Source organism: Paramisgurnus dabryanus, chromosome 11 (genome assembly GCF_030506205.2).
Source record: "Paramisgurnus dabryanus chromosome 11, PD_genome_1.1, whole genome shotgun sequence".
NCBI classification, from domain to species: Eukaryota; Metazoa; Chordata; class Actinopteri; order Cypriniformes; family Cobitidae; genus Paramisgurnus; species Paramisgurnus dabryanus.
This window is the reverse complement of record NC_133347.1, coordinates 30,962,919-30,978,447: the sequence shown is the minus strand read 5'-3', so window position 1 is coordinate 30,978,447 and position 15,529 is coordinate 30,962,919. Positions and strand designations below refer to the sequence as shown.

Here is a 15,529-nt window from a genome sequence, read left to right as displayed (position 1 = left end):
GGTGAAGCACGAGCAGTGTGAAATGTAAAACAAACAAATAAATAAAATGGTTGAATATTTGAATTTGCATTGCACTTTATACCTGACAAGTAAACTGTAACTCAACACATTCTGGATTCTTCTGAAAACCTGAACACTGTTTTGAGAGAAACTGTAATGAGAGCATCACTGACAGACAGCAAACCAATATTAACACAGCAGATTCTGACTATGACTGGATCTGACTTTTTGACTTAATTGGTCTGCATATTAACCCCAGCTGATTTATGGTGTGATAAGGTTTAATTTATTTGTTTCTTGATCAAGGTTTGAAATAAGAACCAAAGTTGAGTAAGAACTAAGAAAAAACAGCACAGATTCAATGTTAACAAAGTTTAGAGGCATAAAAATATGCTGGGGTCTCGAGATTAAAAAGCTTTTAAAGGTATACATGCACACACTAAAGTCTCATAATCTAATCATTGATTTCATCTTACTCAGTTAATATTAAAGATATTAATGTTTCATTTCATTAAATGATCTTTACATATGTAGGATGAGTTTATGTAGAAAACAATAAATCACAAAATAAAATAACTTTAGCTGGGTTTTCACAGGCGGGGTCACATATTTCAAAATATTCTTGGTTAAAGATATCAATCTAGATCTTTATATATTTACTAACAGATTAACTAGAACTTGCCCTGTGTGTGTAAGAGAGGACAAGAGTCGTCTGCTGTCAACGCTTACACAATGATCTTAATGACATAACCGAGTTAAATATGTCATTAATATATATATCCTTCTGCTATTGTTGACATACAAAAACATCTAATAACTGCTTGTGTATTATCACACCAATATACAATCACGTGGATAAAAGAAACAAATGACAGTTGACTGCTTTATTGTAATAGCATTTATAGTAAAAATATTTTTAATACATTTTGTACACAAGATGTCTTTTTAGTTCTTTACTTTTGGTAAACATGAAGAACATGAAACCAGAAAGTAAATGAAGCTTCACACAAATGCTGGATGTTTAACATCATCACGTGAAATAGAATTTAAGTCTGTGTAACCTTTACTTCATCCAATCACAGCTGAGGATTTCAGCGCAGGTCACGGGGACTAAAGATGGGCCTGAAAGTCATCTTCATATCAATGAAATAATAGAGAATTACTGCTCAACGAACCAAGAGTTTAAACGTCTCTAAGATTCAATCCAATTTGTCAATTAACAAATGGGGCCTTAAATAAAAACTCTTTTTTTCTTCTTCTCGTACAACTGAACATATATTTTTTTATGCAGTTTTGTCAACAACTGCCTCTATGCAACTAGTAGATCATGTAAAGATGGACAAAAAAAAACTAAGAGCATAAAATCCATCAGTCCTCTAAAACTGAACAGACATTCAAAGAGGCTGTAAAAAGAGCTCAGCAGAAACAAAAAACTTTTTTGTACATACAAATGACATTTGTTTATATGTCCTTATTGTTGTTTTTCAACAATTCCATATTGAATTAAGATTTTAGGGGCCGTTCACAAGTCCAAAGCCGGTCGGCCTGCATCTTATTTGTTGTTATCCTGATCTTCTCTGGAGGTACGTCTGGTACTTCAGCCTGTTGTTGAGGTTTTAAGGATCACTCATTTAGGGAAAGGATGATGTCATCTTCCAGGTCAGAGTTATCAGAGCTGTCTGCTGGGTAACCAGAGAACAACAGGTGTCAAACCAGTGAGGTAATGTGATGGGGAAAAATACAAAAATACAAATAATGACATTAAATTAGCCAAGTTTGACAATGCAGTAACAAAAACAGCAAAATAAAGTTGTTTTAGACGACAACCTGATTTATATGAACTAATTTGTGCCAAATTTAGGATGATGTGAACAATCTTTTCCAATCGCAGGTGCGTAAATCTCATGAATCGCACCCTAGTATGCCTAAAGTGTAGTGGTGCAACGGATCGCAGTTGATCCGTGATCCGTACGGATCACGACCCACGGTTCGGCTCGCATGTGATTCGCGGATTAATACGCAAATTTAAATAGGGAAAGTTTATAATTTGTAAGTGTTATAAAGGTTTGCAAATGTTAACATTCAACTGATTTTAAACAGTTTAACTGCAAAACGGCGCTAAAGTGATCAGTTTACTTAACGCACAAACGCACGCGTGCGGTTAAATGCGTCCGGTCCAGCTCGAGTCAGACGTAATCATCCTTCAAAGATCAGAACTCTTGATGTTTAAATTTCAGAGAGTTGCGCTACTCTCTCTCATACTGTAGTGTATTAAAATACATTTGGCTAATAGAGCAATGAAAAACAACGTAACGTTTTTATGTGGGACGACTGTAATGCTGCGCCGTCTGTAATTCACCCTTTGTCTGTGTCTGTGCGCTCGTTTAAGGGGACTCGGTAGTGCACAAACAGAGAGATGCAGTCTGTGCACATTTGGTCTTAAAGAGACAGTAAGCTCAATTGACCTACTTAAGTCTGTGTCATTAATGTTAATCAAACAACCCAAGACAAAGAGAAAATCACTTCTGAAGCTTTAAAAAAATAATAATTACATTTAATTAATACAATAAATGCAGTGTTATTATTCATTTGATTTCTGTAACTAATGATTTTAGACCTTACTTAATGTGCAACCTTGTTCTTTTTATAAATGTTTGTAATTTCTTGATTTGTTGTTATTAGAATTTTCCCATACTTTTTTTTTGCTGATCCGAAAAATGATCCGATCCGTGCCTCAAAATCCGTAATGTGATCCGAACCGTGAGTTTTGTGACCCGTTGCACCCCTACTAAAGTGGGTAATCTGGGGTACAGTTCACTGCTGATATGATAGAAGCTTATATGACGCAAGCAATCAATAAAGCAATCAAACCAAGTATCAAAGGGGACATGCCACAAGACTTTTTTAAAGTGCCTGTATTATGAAAAACTCACTTTTTCTGGGTTTTGGGGTGTTATTTTGTGTCTCTGATGCTCCCACATGCATACAAACTTGGAAAAAAATCCATCCATGCTGTTTTGAGTGAGATACAGGTTTCTGAATGTCCTCTGCCTTGAGTCTCAGATTGCGCCAGTTAAAACTCAGCTCCGTTGTGACGTAACAAACCGTTTCGTCACATTCAGTTTGAATTTTCCCGCCCACCACCACACTCGCAGGTCTCCACCCACCAGGTAGCTAGAGAGCATAGAGCAGTCACTTGAATGAGACCCTCTGTGCTGTTATCATCTCTCACGGAAATAACAGCGCTATTTGGATATTATGGATTATACTCCCACCTACTTTTAAAAACAAAGTTTTAACGCGTGGTTATTGGAACCCGGAGTAATCTTATATACAATGTGTTACGACGCAAACAGTCCTCAGATTGTAGGTGATAAGACCTTCATGCGAAATCTGATGTAAACAACAGACTATGTATCTATATTTCACGGATTATAAGCATTTGTGGACAAAAATGGTAATTGGATGTATTTTATTGGACTTTCATGGATCATTCACACATCTGAAACAGACTGGATTCGATTCGCGATCGCGTTGTTTCATCACAAAAGGTAAGAAGTCACGTTATATTTTGCATGTTGTCATCTTCTGTCACAAAATACTACATTTATGATGCTAGAGCTAAAAGCTTTTTGCCAAACTAACCGAGACCGTACGCCCCGGCTTTTCTGACGAGGCGAGCCTCTAATAACTATACGGACCCTTTTACAGCTCACGTGATCAAATAGCCTGCGCGCGCATTTGGGCAACAGAAGTGGTGTTATTCCCCATTGGTTCTAACGTGGTAGCAACTCAGAAAGTTTATTAAAACGGTTTCTCAACATCAAAATGTCCCGTTGTTGCGTTTGGTTGCACTAATATAATATACTAATATACGTATATATGTATGTATGTATGTATCTGGCAACTTTATTTTTGGCCATCTGCTAACGTCTTTTATCCACTCCACTATAGTACACGGATCTGGTAGCTGTGTTGAAAATGTTGATAAAGTCAATTTTTTTAAAATAACTTACTGTTTGTGTTGCTTCACTGTTGATTCTTACGATACTTCCGTTGCCTAAATGCGCGCGCATACGCTGCCACATCATCATTGTGTACAAACAGTAAAAGGGTCACGGTCCGGACCTCCCGCTAGCTTCTAGCAATTAGCACGCGGTCCACAAGCAGTATACATCCCCCGCCGGGTCTTAATTTCTGTAATTTGCGAAAATAATGTGTTTGAAAATGTTTATAACGGGAATATGTTAGTATTGTCCAGGGAAAACGAGTGTATTGTTCAGACTGCTACATCACAATTTACGCTGGCAACTTTGTGTGTCATGATGAGTTTGACACACCGAGACCGGGCCTTACCGCCCCGGCTTTTCTGACGAGGCTAACCCCCGAGCCTCTTATAATTTTACGGTCCGAACCTCCCGCTAGCTTCTAGCAATTAGCACGCGGTCCACAAGCAGTATACATCCCCCGCCGGGTCTTAATTTCTGTAATTTGCGAAAATAATGCGTTCTAAAATGTTTTATAACTGAAATATGTTAGCATTGTCCAGGGAAAACGAGTTTATTGTTGTGACTGCTAACGTAACATCACAATTTACTCTGGAATCATTGTGTGTCATGAGTTTCTTCTCCTGTAGTGTTCTTATTAGTGATACTTTTCTGCATGATTTGTCTGTTGGCAACATAAACCGTTAATAATAATAATATATAAAATAATAACACAGTATGGTCTGTACTGCTTACGATACCACTGAGCACGCGCACGGGCGCATGACGTTAGTAGTGGGGCGTGATCAAAGGAGCAGCAGCTCATAAATATGTAAGACTAGCTCAAAACGGCACAATCTGAACTGCCCTGAAACAGAGGCTACTAGATATGGGTAACAATCTTTTCCTACAAGCTATTTCCAGCAAACAACTTTTGAAACATGCTTTATGGAACTCATACACCTATATAACTTGTGGAAAAGCAGTCATAAGATGGGCACTTTAAGATGTAAAATAAATCTTTGGGTGTACCCGGAGTACATATGTGAGGTTTTAGCTCAAAATACCCCACAGATAATTTATTATAGCATGTTAAAATAACCACTTTGTAGGTATAAGCAAATATGTGCCATTTTTGGGTGTGTCCTTTAAAGCGTCATAAAACACTAACCAACATTTTATTTTTAGATCTTAACAAAGTTAGTTATGTTGCACATCATAGAAGACAATGTTAGTATCTGATCATTTTAACATTAGGAGAAAACTTGTTAATTTTCAGCGTTTCTGTGATATTTTTGTCTTCCGGATTTAAACTCGTGTAAATGTCACAGGCTGTGGCGTGGCAAATATGAGAAAAAGCACAATGCATCATAACATGAAAACCACACCCACCGGTGTCTCATTATTATTTATAAGATAGCGTGTTCTTATCCAATGCGGAGACGTTTCGCTTGTGTGTGTGTGGGCCCGTGCATGTGCTCCGTGCGGCCAGGTTTCATGATACTTTAAATGCAAATGAGCTTATGAAATGACAGCAGTCAGTGTATGTCAGTATTTATGTCCTACACGACTAAAAGATAAGGCAAGTGTCATGGTCTCAGGATATGATGTCAAACTCACTGTTGCCAAGTACAAGCTCCACATCTCTTTCGTTGTCATCAGAATCTTCATATTCTTCATCATCATCGTCGTCGTCGTCGTCATCATCATCGTCGTCGTCGTCATCATCGTCGTCGTCGTCGTCCTCAGCTTCTTCATCCAGGAGACGAGCCACCTCCTCATCATCAGATGGAGAGAAATCCTGCTCAACGTCCTCCTCTTCCTCACCGTTGTTTTCGTTTTCAAGCTCTGCCAACAGCGGGTCTGTATCAATGTCATCATCAGTGTCATCATCATCTTCATCCTGATCGTCATCCTCCTGTGTGAAAACAGTTTTACATATCATTAATCTGATGGCTTAAAAACAGTCAACTAGATTACTGGATCAAGTTCCAATCTGCATCAGTCTTACTTGATCTTCCTCGTCCTCTTCTTCCTCAGCAAGTCTCTGTCGTCCAACTTCGTACAGTCGGCAAACTGTGTCCATATTTATGGAGTCCTGATTCTGTTTCAGACATTCACACATAACACATGAAGAGTTTAGTGTCAAAACAGCAGCGGAGATTAAATCAGCTGTATGGCGTAAAAACATACTTCAATGACAGCCAGGTAGCAGTCTTTCGTGTCTGTGCACAAGTCGAAAATGTTCCTCTTCACATCAATAGTGGCTGAGAAAACAAACAAATATCATTTAAAAAAAGCTCAGGAATGATTGTAAAGAGAGAGCGATGACTAGACAGAATGGAGAAAGAGACTCACCAATGGGTTTGTAATCTGTAGCATCAAAGGTTCTGAATGAAGATCCGAAGGGACTCTTCATCTGCTGCTCCATCATATCATCCTCATCATCAGCCTGAAGCATTGCTATGGTCCACAACATCAGCAAAATGTCATCATATATTAGTAATATGGTAAAAAACATGTCAGTTACTTTAGATAACTGTGATGAGTGTATGTCAGATTGAGTGTTTGTTAATCTCTTTATCTCTCTCTGTGTGTGCGTGCACGTTACCTCCGTAAATGACCGTCCCATTATTGTTAAAGACGATCCTGCACTGATCCAGAGCCGGTACAGTGTGCAGAAGATGAAACGTCCTCAAATCCCACTGGTGCTTCAGTTAAAGCAAACAGGCTTAAAACATTTATTCAGTTCTGATTTAAAAACACTATAATCCTGCACTACTGCACAAAATATAACATTCATTTTTAAATCATGAAAAAAGCTGATTAAGGCAAAGAAACTAATTACATTTTGATAAAGGGTTACAAAAGACAACCAATGTGTTTATACATGTATACATACACAGTTTTTTACAATCCAACATAAATAAAAAAAAATTAAGAGACTTAATAAATAAAAGAGTTAAATCACATGTAGATATATCTGTTGCACTCCACCCTTTAAAATAAAAAATATCCATGAGTTAGGAGGGACAGAATTAAACACACTGATTTAACATATAGACCGTTTCAGCAGTAACAACATAAACAAGCGGCTGTTGCGGTCCGAACGTAACTTCCGGTAAACTCCGCTAAGAATAAATAACAACAAAGTTCTTTAAACGTAGTTTATTTATATAACAAGCATTTTTATTTATAAAAACAACACATAAACTACCTAGATTACCTAGGAAACCAAAACAATTGTTATTTTCGACGAGGCATTTGTTCAAGAGATCAGTTTAGCAACTAGTCAGACCATTAAAAAAACGAAACCGGAAGTAAGGTTCGGATCCAGACGTGTATCACGTGCGTCCGATGAAACCGTCTATAGCGTTATCTCTCCTACATAAACATCAATCACACCTTTAACTCTTTCACCGCCAGAGTTTTTAAAAAAAGTTGCCAGCCAGCGCCAGCGTTTTTCATGATTTTCACCAAAGTTTAATGCCTTCCAGAAAATGTTCTTTTTTAAATATATAAACATACAATATACCAAATGAAAGAACGGACCCTCTGCTTTAAAAAAAAAAATCTTTTCATCCTACCTTCAGTGGTTCTTTTGTAATCAGCTTTTGAATATGGGTAGGTTTCTGCAAAAACACCACATTTTGAGCAAAAAGCAGAGATAATTCCATTTTTGTGACGGACTTATAGAGATAAGAGATCCCATTCAGAGCGATCTTTAAAACAGACACGGACATGCAGCTGCTTACCATAGGGCAATACATCCGGGTTTAAAAAGTTGCGGAATAAATAAATATTGCGGAAAGACGGAAAATCTCGTCATTGGCAGGGAAGAGTTTTCTCTTGATTGACGAGATATCTCGTCAATGGCGGTGAAAGAGTTAACAACCTACATACAAATATTTCCTTAAGAAAGAACATCTGACAGCCCAGACCCATCAGCAGTATTCACTGCATGATCAATGTGGACAATTCAGCCCGAAACTTCAAACAGAGATGCATTTAAAGTCCTGCAATTCACCAGTGTGCTTGACTGAGGCCACAAGAATGATTCACAAAATAGTGTGCAAGCTACTTAAAGTCTCTCTGCAGTCAAGAAAAACTCATCTTTTAGCATCAAAGTCACATATGTAAAAGTTTGATCACCGTAATTTAACCAACCTTAATCAAACTTACCCACCTGTGATTTTCTAGTGATCATGAAGACCTTGATTAGCTGCATTAGGTGGGTTTTATTAGGGTCGGAGCTAAACTATGCAGTGCTCCGGCCCTCCAGGGTAACATTTGGGGAGGAACCCTGATGTAGGGTATCGCCTAGAGCAGGGGTGTCCAATCCTGCTCCTGGAGGGCTGGTGTCTCTGCAAAGTTTTGCTTCAACCCTAATCAAACACACCTGATCCAGCTAATCAAGGTCTTTCAGGCAGGTGTGTTAAGGGAAGTTTAAGCAAAACTCTGCAGTACACTGGCCCTCCAAGACCAAGTTTGGACATCCTGTTCTTGACGCTGCCGGTGTGCGTACACTCATAGAAAACAATGTGTTCAACTTTGAATATAACGTATGTGGCGCAACGCAGCAAAGCTCTGAAATATGAAAGTGAATCAGAAAAAAGGATACAATCTCTGTGTTGATGATGACCTCTAAACCATTGGGATGGAAGACACCGCTGATGTTCATGTTGAACTTGTCAAACTTGTGTATGGCCTGAGCAGTTCGCACATCCCACATGACACCGTCGTTCAGGACCAGGTCATCGGTGGGATTAAATGTGGCACAGTTGCGTTTGTAGTTATTGGCTAGATCAGGGTTATTGAGGGTTAGGGTTTTTTGTCCAGTCTGAATGTCATATATCTAAAAACAAAACACAGAGATAAAGAAGGAAAAAAACAATAAGCTTTCACATCAACCTTTTGCAGCTGATGTCAACACACAGAAAATCAACTTATTGGTTTTAGTGATACATAATGATGTATCACTTAAAGGGATATTTCTCCCCAAAATTAAAAATCTGTCATAATTTCCTCACTCTTCTGTTGTTACAAATCCGCATACATTTCTTTACCCCATTTACTTCCATAGTATAATTTTTTCCTACTATGGAAGGGAATGGGGTCCACGAATGGTTTGGCTACAAACATTTCTCAAAATATCTTCCTTTGTGTTCACCAGAACAAAGACATTTTTGCGGGTTTGTAACAACATGAGTGAGAAATTGATGACTGAATTTTCATTTTTGGGTGAACTATCCCTTTAACTCTTTCACCGCCAGCATTTTTAAAAAAAGTTGCCAGCCAGCGCCAGCGTTTTTCATGATTTTCACCAAAGTTTAATGCCTTCCAGAAAATGTTCTTCTTTAAATATATAAACATACAATATACCAAATGAAAGAACAGACCCTCTGCTTTCAAACAAAAAAAAACCGTTTCATCCTACCTTTAGTGCAATCAGCTTTTGAATATGGGTAGGTTTTTGCAAAAACACCATATTTTGAGCAAAAAGCAGAGATAATTCCATTTTTGTGACGGACTTTTCATAGAGATCATATTCAGAGCGATCTTTAAAACAGACACGGACATGCAGCAGCTTGCCATAGGGCAATACTTCCGGTTTTAAAAAGTTGCGGAAGGGCGCCACCTGGTGGATAATAGCGGTATTGCGGAAAGACGGAAAATCTCGTCATTGGCGGGGAAGCGTTTTCTCTTAATTGACAAGATATCTCGTCAATGGCGGGGAAAGAGTTAATGAAATGCCATGCAAGATTAAGCAGCTCACAACATTTAATATTTTTACATAACAAAATGAATACAGAGTAAATGAAATTTATTCAGGTTTAAAAAATAACTTACGTGTGCGATGTGCTCTTTGGTTCCTATGACTCTGTCCTGAGAGAGTTTACTGAACTCCACATAATGATCATCCAGGAAAGAATGCCTGAAAAAAAGACAGAGTTTATTCGTTCAAAGCCTTTCTTCTTGTGTCTGCATTGAGACTAAAGCACATGCTGGGCCATGTTGTTTTTTACTGTGAAGTTCATCACAGGCGCAATACACCTGTATTTCTCTAGTGACATGGCAACTCAGGATTGGTCACTTGCAAAGGTACCCCAGATATTTTCGCTCTAGCAGAAATGTCTGGGGCTGGCCTCTGGAGAAAACATTGATATTTGGGCACAGATTGTAATGTGGGCGACCAATATACTGCAAAGGCCGATTTATTGACCGATATTTGGACATTTTTATTATCAGCCTTATCATGCAATGTATTTGTTAATATTAAGGAATTAAATATTGTTTTTGTCATGTATGTTATCTTTATCTTTAAGCATTAATTATTTTACCTCATTCATTACTTTTTTTTTACCTCATTACAAGTTTATTAAATTAATCTCCCACATTGCTTTCTTAATATCGGCAATAAAAACAACAACATATCGGTCGACCACTAATTGTAATCCTCTTGTGCCACAGTAGAAAATGGAACCATGACCATGCTCACTCGCCCATAAAATCATATCATGTTTAAATCTAGATCACCTAGAGCTGCCTGTTCATGTGTGTGGACTTACTTCATAATAAAGACAGACTTCATACCCCACAGTGCTGATAAGGGATAGCTCCATGATGCTGACGTCAACAACAGAGACCCATCCTTACAAACATACAAATATTATAGTCAACACTCACAGATGGTGGATCAGGTAGATACTAAGATATACTAAATACGCAAAAATACAAGGCACTCAAGTGAGAAAAATATTAAAAAGCCTTTAATTCACTGGGCTACATACAAAATTAAAAGATCATTCATCTTAGATACTGAGATATGTTGTCTAAGATGTTAGTGTGTATTACTCTGGATGGCTCCAGGTGTGTGATGGCTGAGTTATGACAGCTGTAACTGGCTTCCTCTTGACCGCTGAACACATTGTAAAGTTTGAGTTGACCGGTGCACGTGCCCAACATCAGGAAACGCTCACGTGCAGAGAACGCACAACACATGAAGCCGCTCTCATCTTCCTCTGCCTCCCTGAATACGGAGATCGGCCGAAACCTAAACATACAACACAGGATCAACAGGAAGAAAGAAACATTCAACAACGGTAATATTAAACAAGTACATCATATGGTTATAAAGAGTTCTGGCTCCTATTCAAGACCATTATTCATCATCACACATAATGAACGTAGCATTGGTTGAACCTGCTGAAGATTAAATGCCTGTCGAAACATCCTCCATCCACTCCGCCGTATTTGGGGTAGACGACCCTGCGTGTGTGTCGAGGGGTGAAGTTAACAGGTGCCTGACGTCTCTGCTTGGGTTCTGGACACTGGTGTGGTGTGAAGAGACTGAAGGGCGGACACGTTGTCACAGGGTTCTTGCAGCGTGCATGCTGCTCTCGTAAATACTCTGTTATAATACTGAAAACAGATGCCACATCATAATAAACATGACAAAACATCTGAACTACATGGCACTGTTCTGAAAAAAGCTCAGGTACACTTGGGTGATGATAACATTTGTATGTTAACTTGCATGCAGTGGATGTTTCACTGAGAATCAGGTTCATCCTGACGGTTTACAGCCATGTTATGCATTTTGACTTAACACCGTTTAAGAGTTTAATCCTCATGCTAAACAAATGCAAAGTGTCAAAAAAAGCAATGCGAACGTGTAATAAAGTATTTCTGTGCCAAACTCATGCCTCCGAACATGGGTACCCGTTACATATCAGTGACCCCACATTCCTTTTATGGGCACTTCCCCAGAAAAGCACGCCCAGATGTCAGAGTAAAAGCGAGGACGCTCATTAACATTATTACTTCGAGTAGAATTCACAGGCCTCACTGCATGCAACATCTTTGTTTTATTTCAAGACTCAACGATGGCATTAAAGAATAAGTGTGTTTTTGAATGTAAAGAGAAGAAAGCAAGTGGTAAAGAAAGCCAATGCCAACATATGCAACCTTGCGCCTGTGAAAACCCAGCTCAAGTCATTAATTATTTAAATATTATTTTAAGTTTTTTTTACTTAAACTCATCCCATATAATATAAAGAACATTCAACCTTGATATTTTTAATATAGAGTAAGATCATGCCAAAGATTGAAATCTAATTGTTTTGCTCAAATCTCAATCACTAGATCATTGAGACTTTAACCAGGACTTCATAGACAGAGTCAGATACAGTTTTGCTTTCATCAACACCAGGTCTATGAATGAATGTAATTTAGTATTTGTGGATCATTGTGCAACATGTCACTTGTAATCAGATGTGCGGATCATTTTGATTGGCTGTTTTCAAGAGCAGATGGTGTAAGTAAATCATCAGTGGTGGCTGACCGACTCTCAATCATTCACCCGTAACCTTGTGTCTACCGGAGACGTTAACTGATTTGGTGCTTCAAAAACACAAGCCATTTATGTGGTTTGGTTTCAAATGTACATGCAAATACTGCACAGAGCTGCAGGATGACCGCTGTAACGTCATGACGTTTGCTAAAATACTCTTGCAGCAGATTAAAATAATATCTGAAATCATATTTTTGGATTATTCTGGATGAAAAATAAAACAACAGCCATTAACTTTAAAAATAATTTAGATGGAATGTAATTAATTTTGGCAGAATTAAAAACAAGCACCATATCACCACATATTTCATAATTAAGCAGTACAGTACTTCTCTCTTTCTACAACTGTTTTTCTTGAAAGCAACATTGATCTTTTCAGACTTATGTAAAATTTTAAAGAGTTTCAGCTTTCAAAGATGAATACGATGATTGAAAAAGTGAAAATGGTAAACACTGGATTGCATCATGGGTGTAAATCTAGTGTGAATGAAAATGTACAAACCTGTCTAGAGAGGGAGGGGAGGGCAGGTGTCTGTCCAGCTGTTTCTTCATGGCCGGGCTCTGGCTAAAAGCACCGTGATCAGACTTCGGTCTCAACACTTTCGGCCTCTTCGCTCCCGCTGATGCACAAGGTGAAGGCCGCTCCCGTGAGAACACAATACGGCCAATGATAGGAGAGTTGTTGCTATGGTGAAAAGCAGTAAGAGATGGAGGGGGTGGAGCCTGTGAGGTGGAGGGGCGGGGCTGATGAGGAGGCGTGTGAGGGGTGTGGCCACCCAGGCGTCCCGTAACTCCGTTCGTGAGCCGAGGAGTCCGTGGTATGGCGACGACCGGAGGCGGCGTCGTCGTGACGGATACGGGATTGAACGGCAGACTGCTAGCATGTGAGTGAAGCCCCATGGGCAGCTCGGCTTCTTTGGTTAGTACCACTGCTGTGTCCGTAAGCCCTTTGGATAAAAGATGATTACGAATAAGCAACAAGAGTTCCTTCTCGGGAAACGAAATGCGCGACTGCGCTACAACGTTAGCACGCTGGAGCCTCGCCAGCGAAACATCCGTGCCGATTAGCAGCGGCTTTCCGGACACTCGCTCGATAAGTTCTGCTGCGTACTTGCAAAAGCGTACATGCTCACTGCGCTTATCCTGAAGTACTGGCTCTTTCATTAACTGCTGGATTTGTCCACTGCTGAAAAGTGGAAGCTTGCTGATGATTTGACGCACGGCGGCGCTGCGCGCTAAACCGACCAGCGCTTTGCACGCTAGCGCACGAATCTGATCGGCATCTGTGATGGGCATCTTGACGGTGAGCAGGGACAGCAGGACTTTGATACCATTGTTCGACTGAACCACGTTCCACATCTTCCCCAAGACACTTTCACTTACACGGTGGGTCTGCGGCAGGCGGCGGCGTGGGGTACCAGAGATGAACCTGCTTATGCTGGAGACGCGCTTGTCAGGAGCACAAACGCAGTTAATCACCACCTGCAGGGCAGACTTTTGGATCTCTGCATCATTCACAAACACTTCACCCTCTGCCACCACCAGCACTATGCTCATACCTGCAAACCGCAAACATGTACTTCTGTAAAACACATGTAAACTTGCATATATTCAGTAAAGCAATGATCTTGCACATCATTCACAATGTTAACACATGCCAGATGTGTGAGACAACAACATTTTTAAAGTAAACCATAAATCTGAACTAAAATTTAAATCTTTTGAAATAATGTTGTTAAATATGGAAATAACTGATCGTATCAACAAACAGCTTTCTTTTGCCTTAGTTACAATCTATAGACCTCCGGGCCACCGTGCAGATTTCTTTAAAGAAATAGCAGATTTCCTGTCTGAGCTTGTAGTCACTGTAAATAAAGCTCTTATTGTTGGTGACTTTAATATCCACGTTGATAACACAAAAGATACATTAGGATTAGCATTTATGGATGTTCTGAATTCTCTCAATATTAGACAAAACGTGACAGACACACATTAGACCTAATTCTGTCACTCGGGCTCAATATTAACGACATCGAAATATCACCTCAGAGTGATGCAGTTTCTGACCATAGCCTTGTGTCATACACTGTACTGGTGTATGGAGGTATGGCATGCAGCATGGAAAGAGAGTGTTAAACACTACAGACAGGCTATTAAAACCGCCAGATCTACCTATCTCAGCAAGCTTATAAATGAGAATCATAATAACCCTCATTTCCTCTTTAGCACAGTTGCGAAACTGACTAGAAACAAAGAACAAACAGAAACCAATAGTAAAGATTTCATGAACTTCTTTTCTAACAAAATTACGGCTATTAAGGAAAACATTGTAGCTACCCAAGCAGCCACCACTCTACCCATTGGTTCATTTAACACTAGATTACCATACAAACATCTTGATTCATTTAAACCTACTACAATAGATGAGCTCTCTAAACTAGTCACATCATCCAAATCATTGTCCTGTATATTAGACCCCGTTCCCACAAAATTACTTTAAGAGGTATTCCCTGTAGTGTCAACCCCGGTACTAAATATCTTTAACTGATCGCTAGAAATAGGATACGTTCCAACAGCTTTCAAACTAGCAGTTATTAAACCGCTGATTAAAAAACCACAGCTTGACCAAGGAGAGCTTAATAACTTTAGACCAATCTCAAATCTACCTTTTCTTTCTAAAATATTAGAAAAAGTTATTGGCAAGCCAGTTACGCACATTCTTGACAAATAATAGTACACATGAAAAGTTCCAATCAGGATTCAGGCCCCACCATAGCAGAGACAGCGCTGCTTAAGAGTTACAAAATGACCGTGGTATTAACCACGGCTATTAACATCCGATCGTGGTGAAATCTTACTCAATAGGTTAGAAAACTATGTTGGTATCAGTGGTCAGGCCTTAGCCTGGTTTAGGTTGTATCTAACCAATCGCTATCACTTTATGTAAATGAGGAAGAGTCATATCACTCCCTGGTTAAATACGGTGTACCGAAGGGATCAGTTTTAGGTCCTATCCTGTTCTCGTTATATATGTTACCCCTAGGAGACATTATCAGGAAACATAACATAAGTTATCACTGCTATGTGGATGATACCCAGCTTTACATCTCACATCCCAGCGAAACACACATGTTCTCTAAGCTAACAGACTGCATTAGCGATGTTAGTGACTGGATGGCACATAACTTTC

The 15,529-nt window shown here is 39.2% G+C and overlaps 1 protein-coding gene across 2 annotated transcripts in view; it reads right to left on the bottom strand.

The window, feature by feature from the left end:
* Positions 1-869: 869 nt before the first annotated feature.
* Positions 870-15,529, bottom strand: part of LOC135729887 (DDB1- and CUL4-associated factor 1-like) — a 32,711-nt gene continuing 18,051 nt past the window's right edge. Inside the window, exons 14-25 of one of the 2 annotated variants that reach the window (XM_065247777.1) lie at positions 12,842-13,898; positions 11,190-11,408; positions 10,842-11,040; positions 10,556-10,638; positions 9,837-9,921; positions 8,608-8,841; positions 6,598-6,691; positions 6,345-6,449; positions 6,180-6,253; positions 5,998-6,090; positions 5,607-5,904; positions 870-1,682 (exon numbers count right to left, since the gene is read on the bottom strand). In XM_065247777.1, the coding sequence (XP_065103849.1) occupies positions 1,624-1,682; positions 5,607-5,904; positions 5,998-6,090; positions 6,180-6,253; positions 6,345-6,449; positions 6,598-6,691; positions 8,608-8,841; positions 9,837-9,921; positions 10,556-10,638; positions 10,842-11,040; positions 11,190-11,408; positions 12,842-13,898 (2,600 nt within the window). In that variant the 3' untranslated portion in view covers positions 870-1,623. The remainder of the gene's footprint in view (positions 1,683-5,606; positions 5,905-5,997; positions 6,091-6,179; positions 6,254-6,344; positions 6,450-6,597; positions 6,692-8,607; positions 8,842-9,836; positions 9,922-10,555; positions 10,639-10,841; positions 11,041-11,189; positions 11,409-12,841; positions 13,899-15,529) is intronic. The other variant, XM_065247778.1, reaches the window with a different exon arrangement.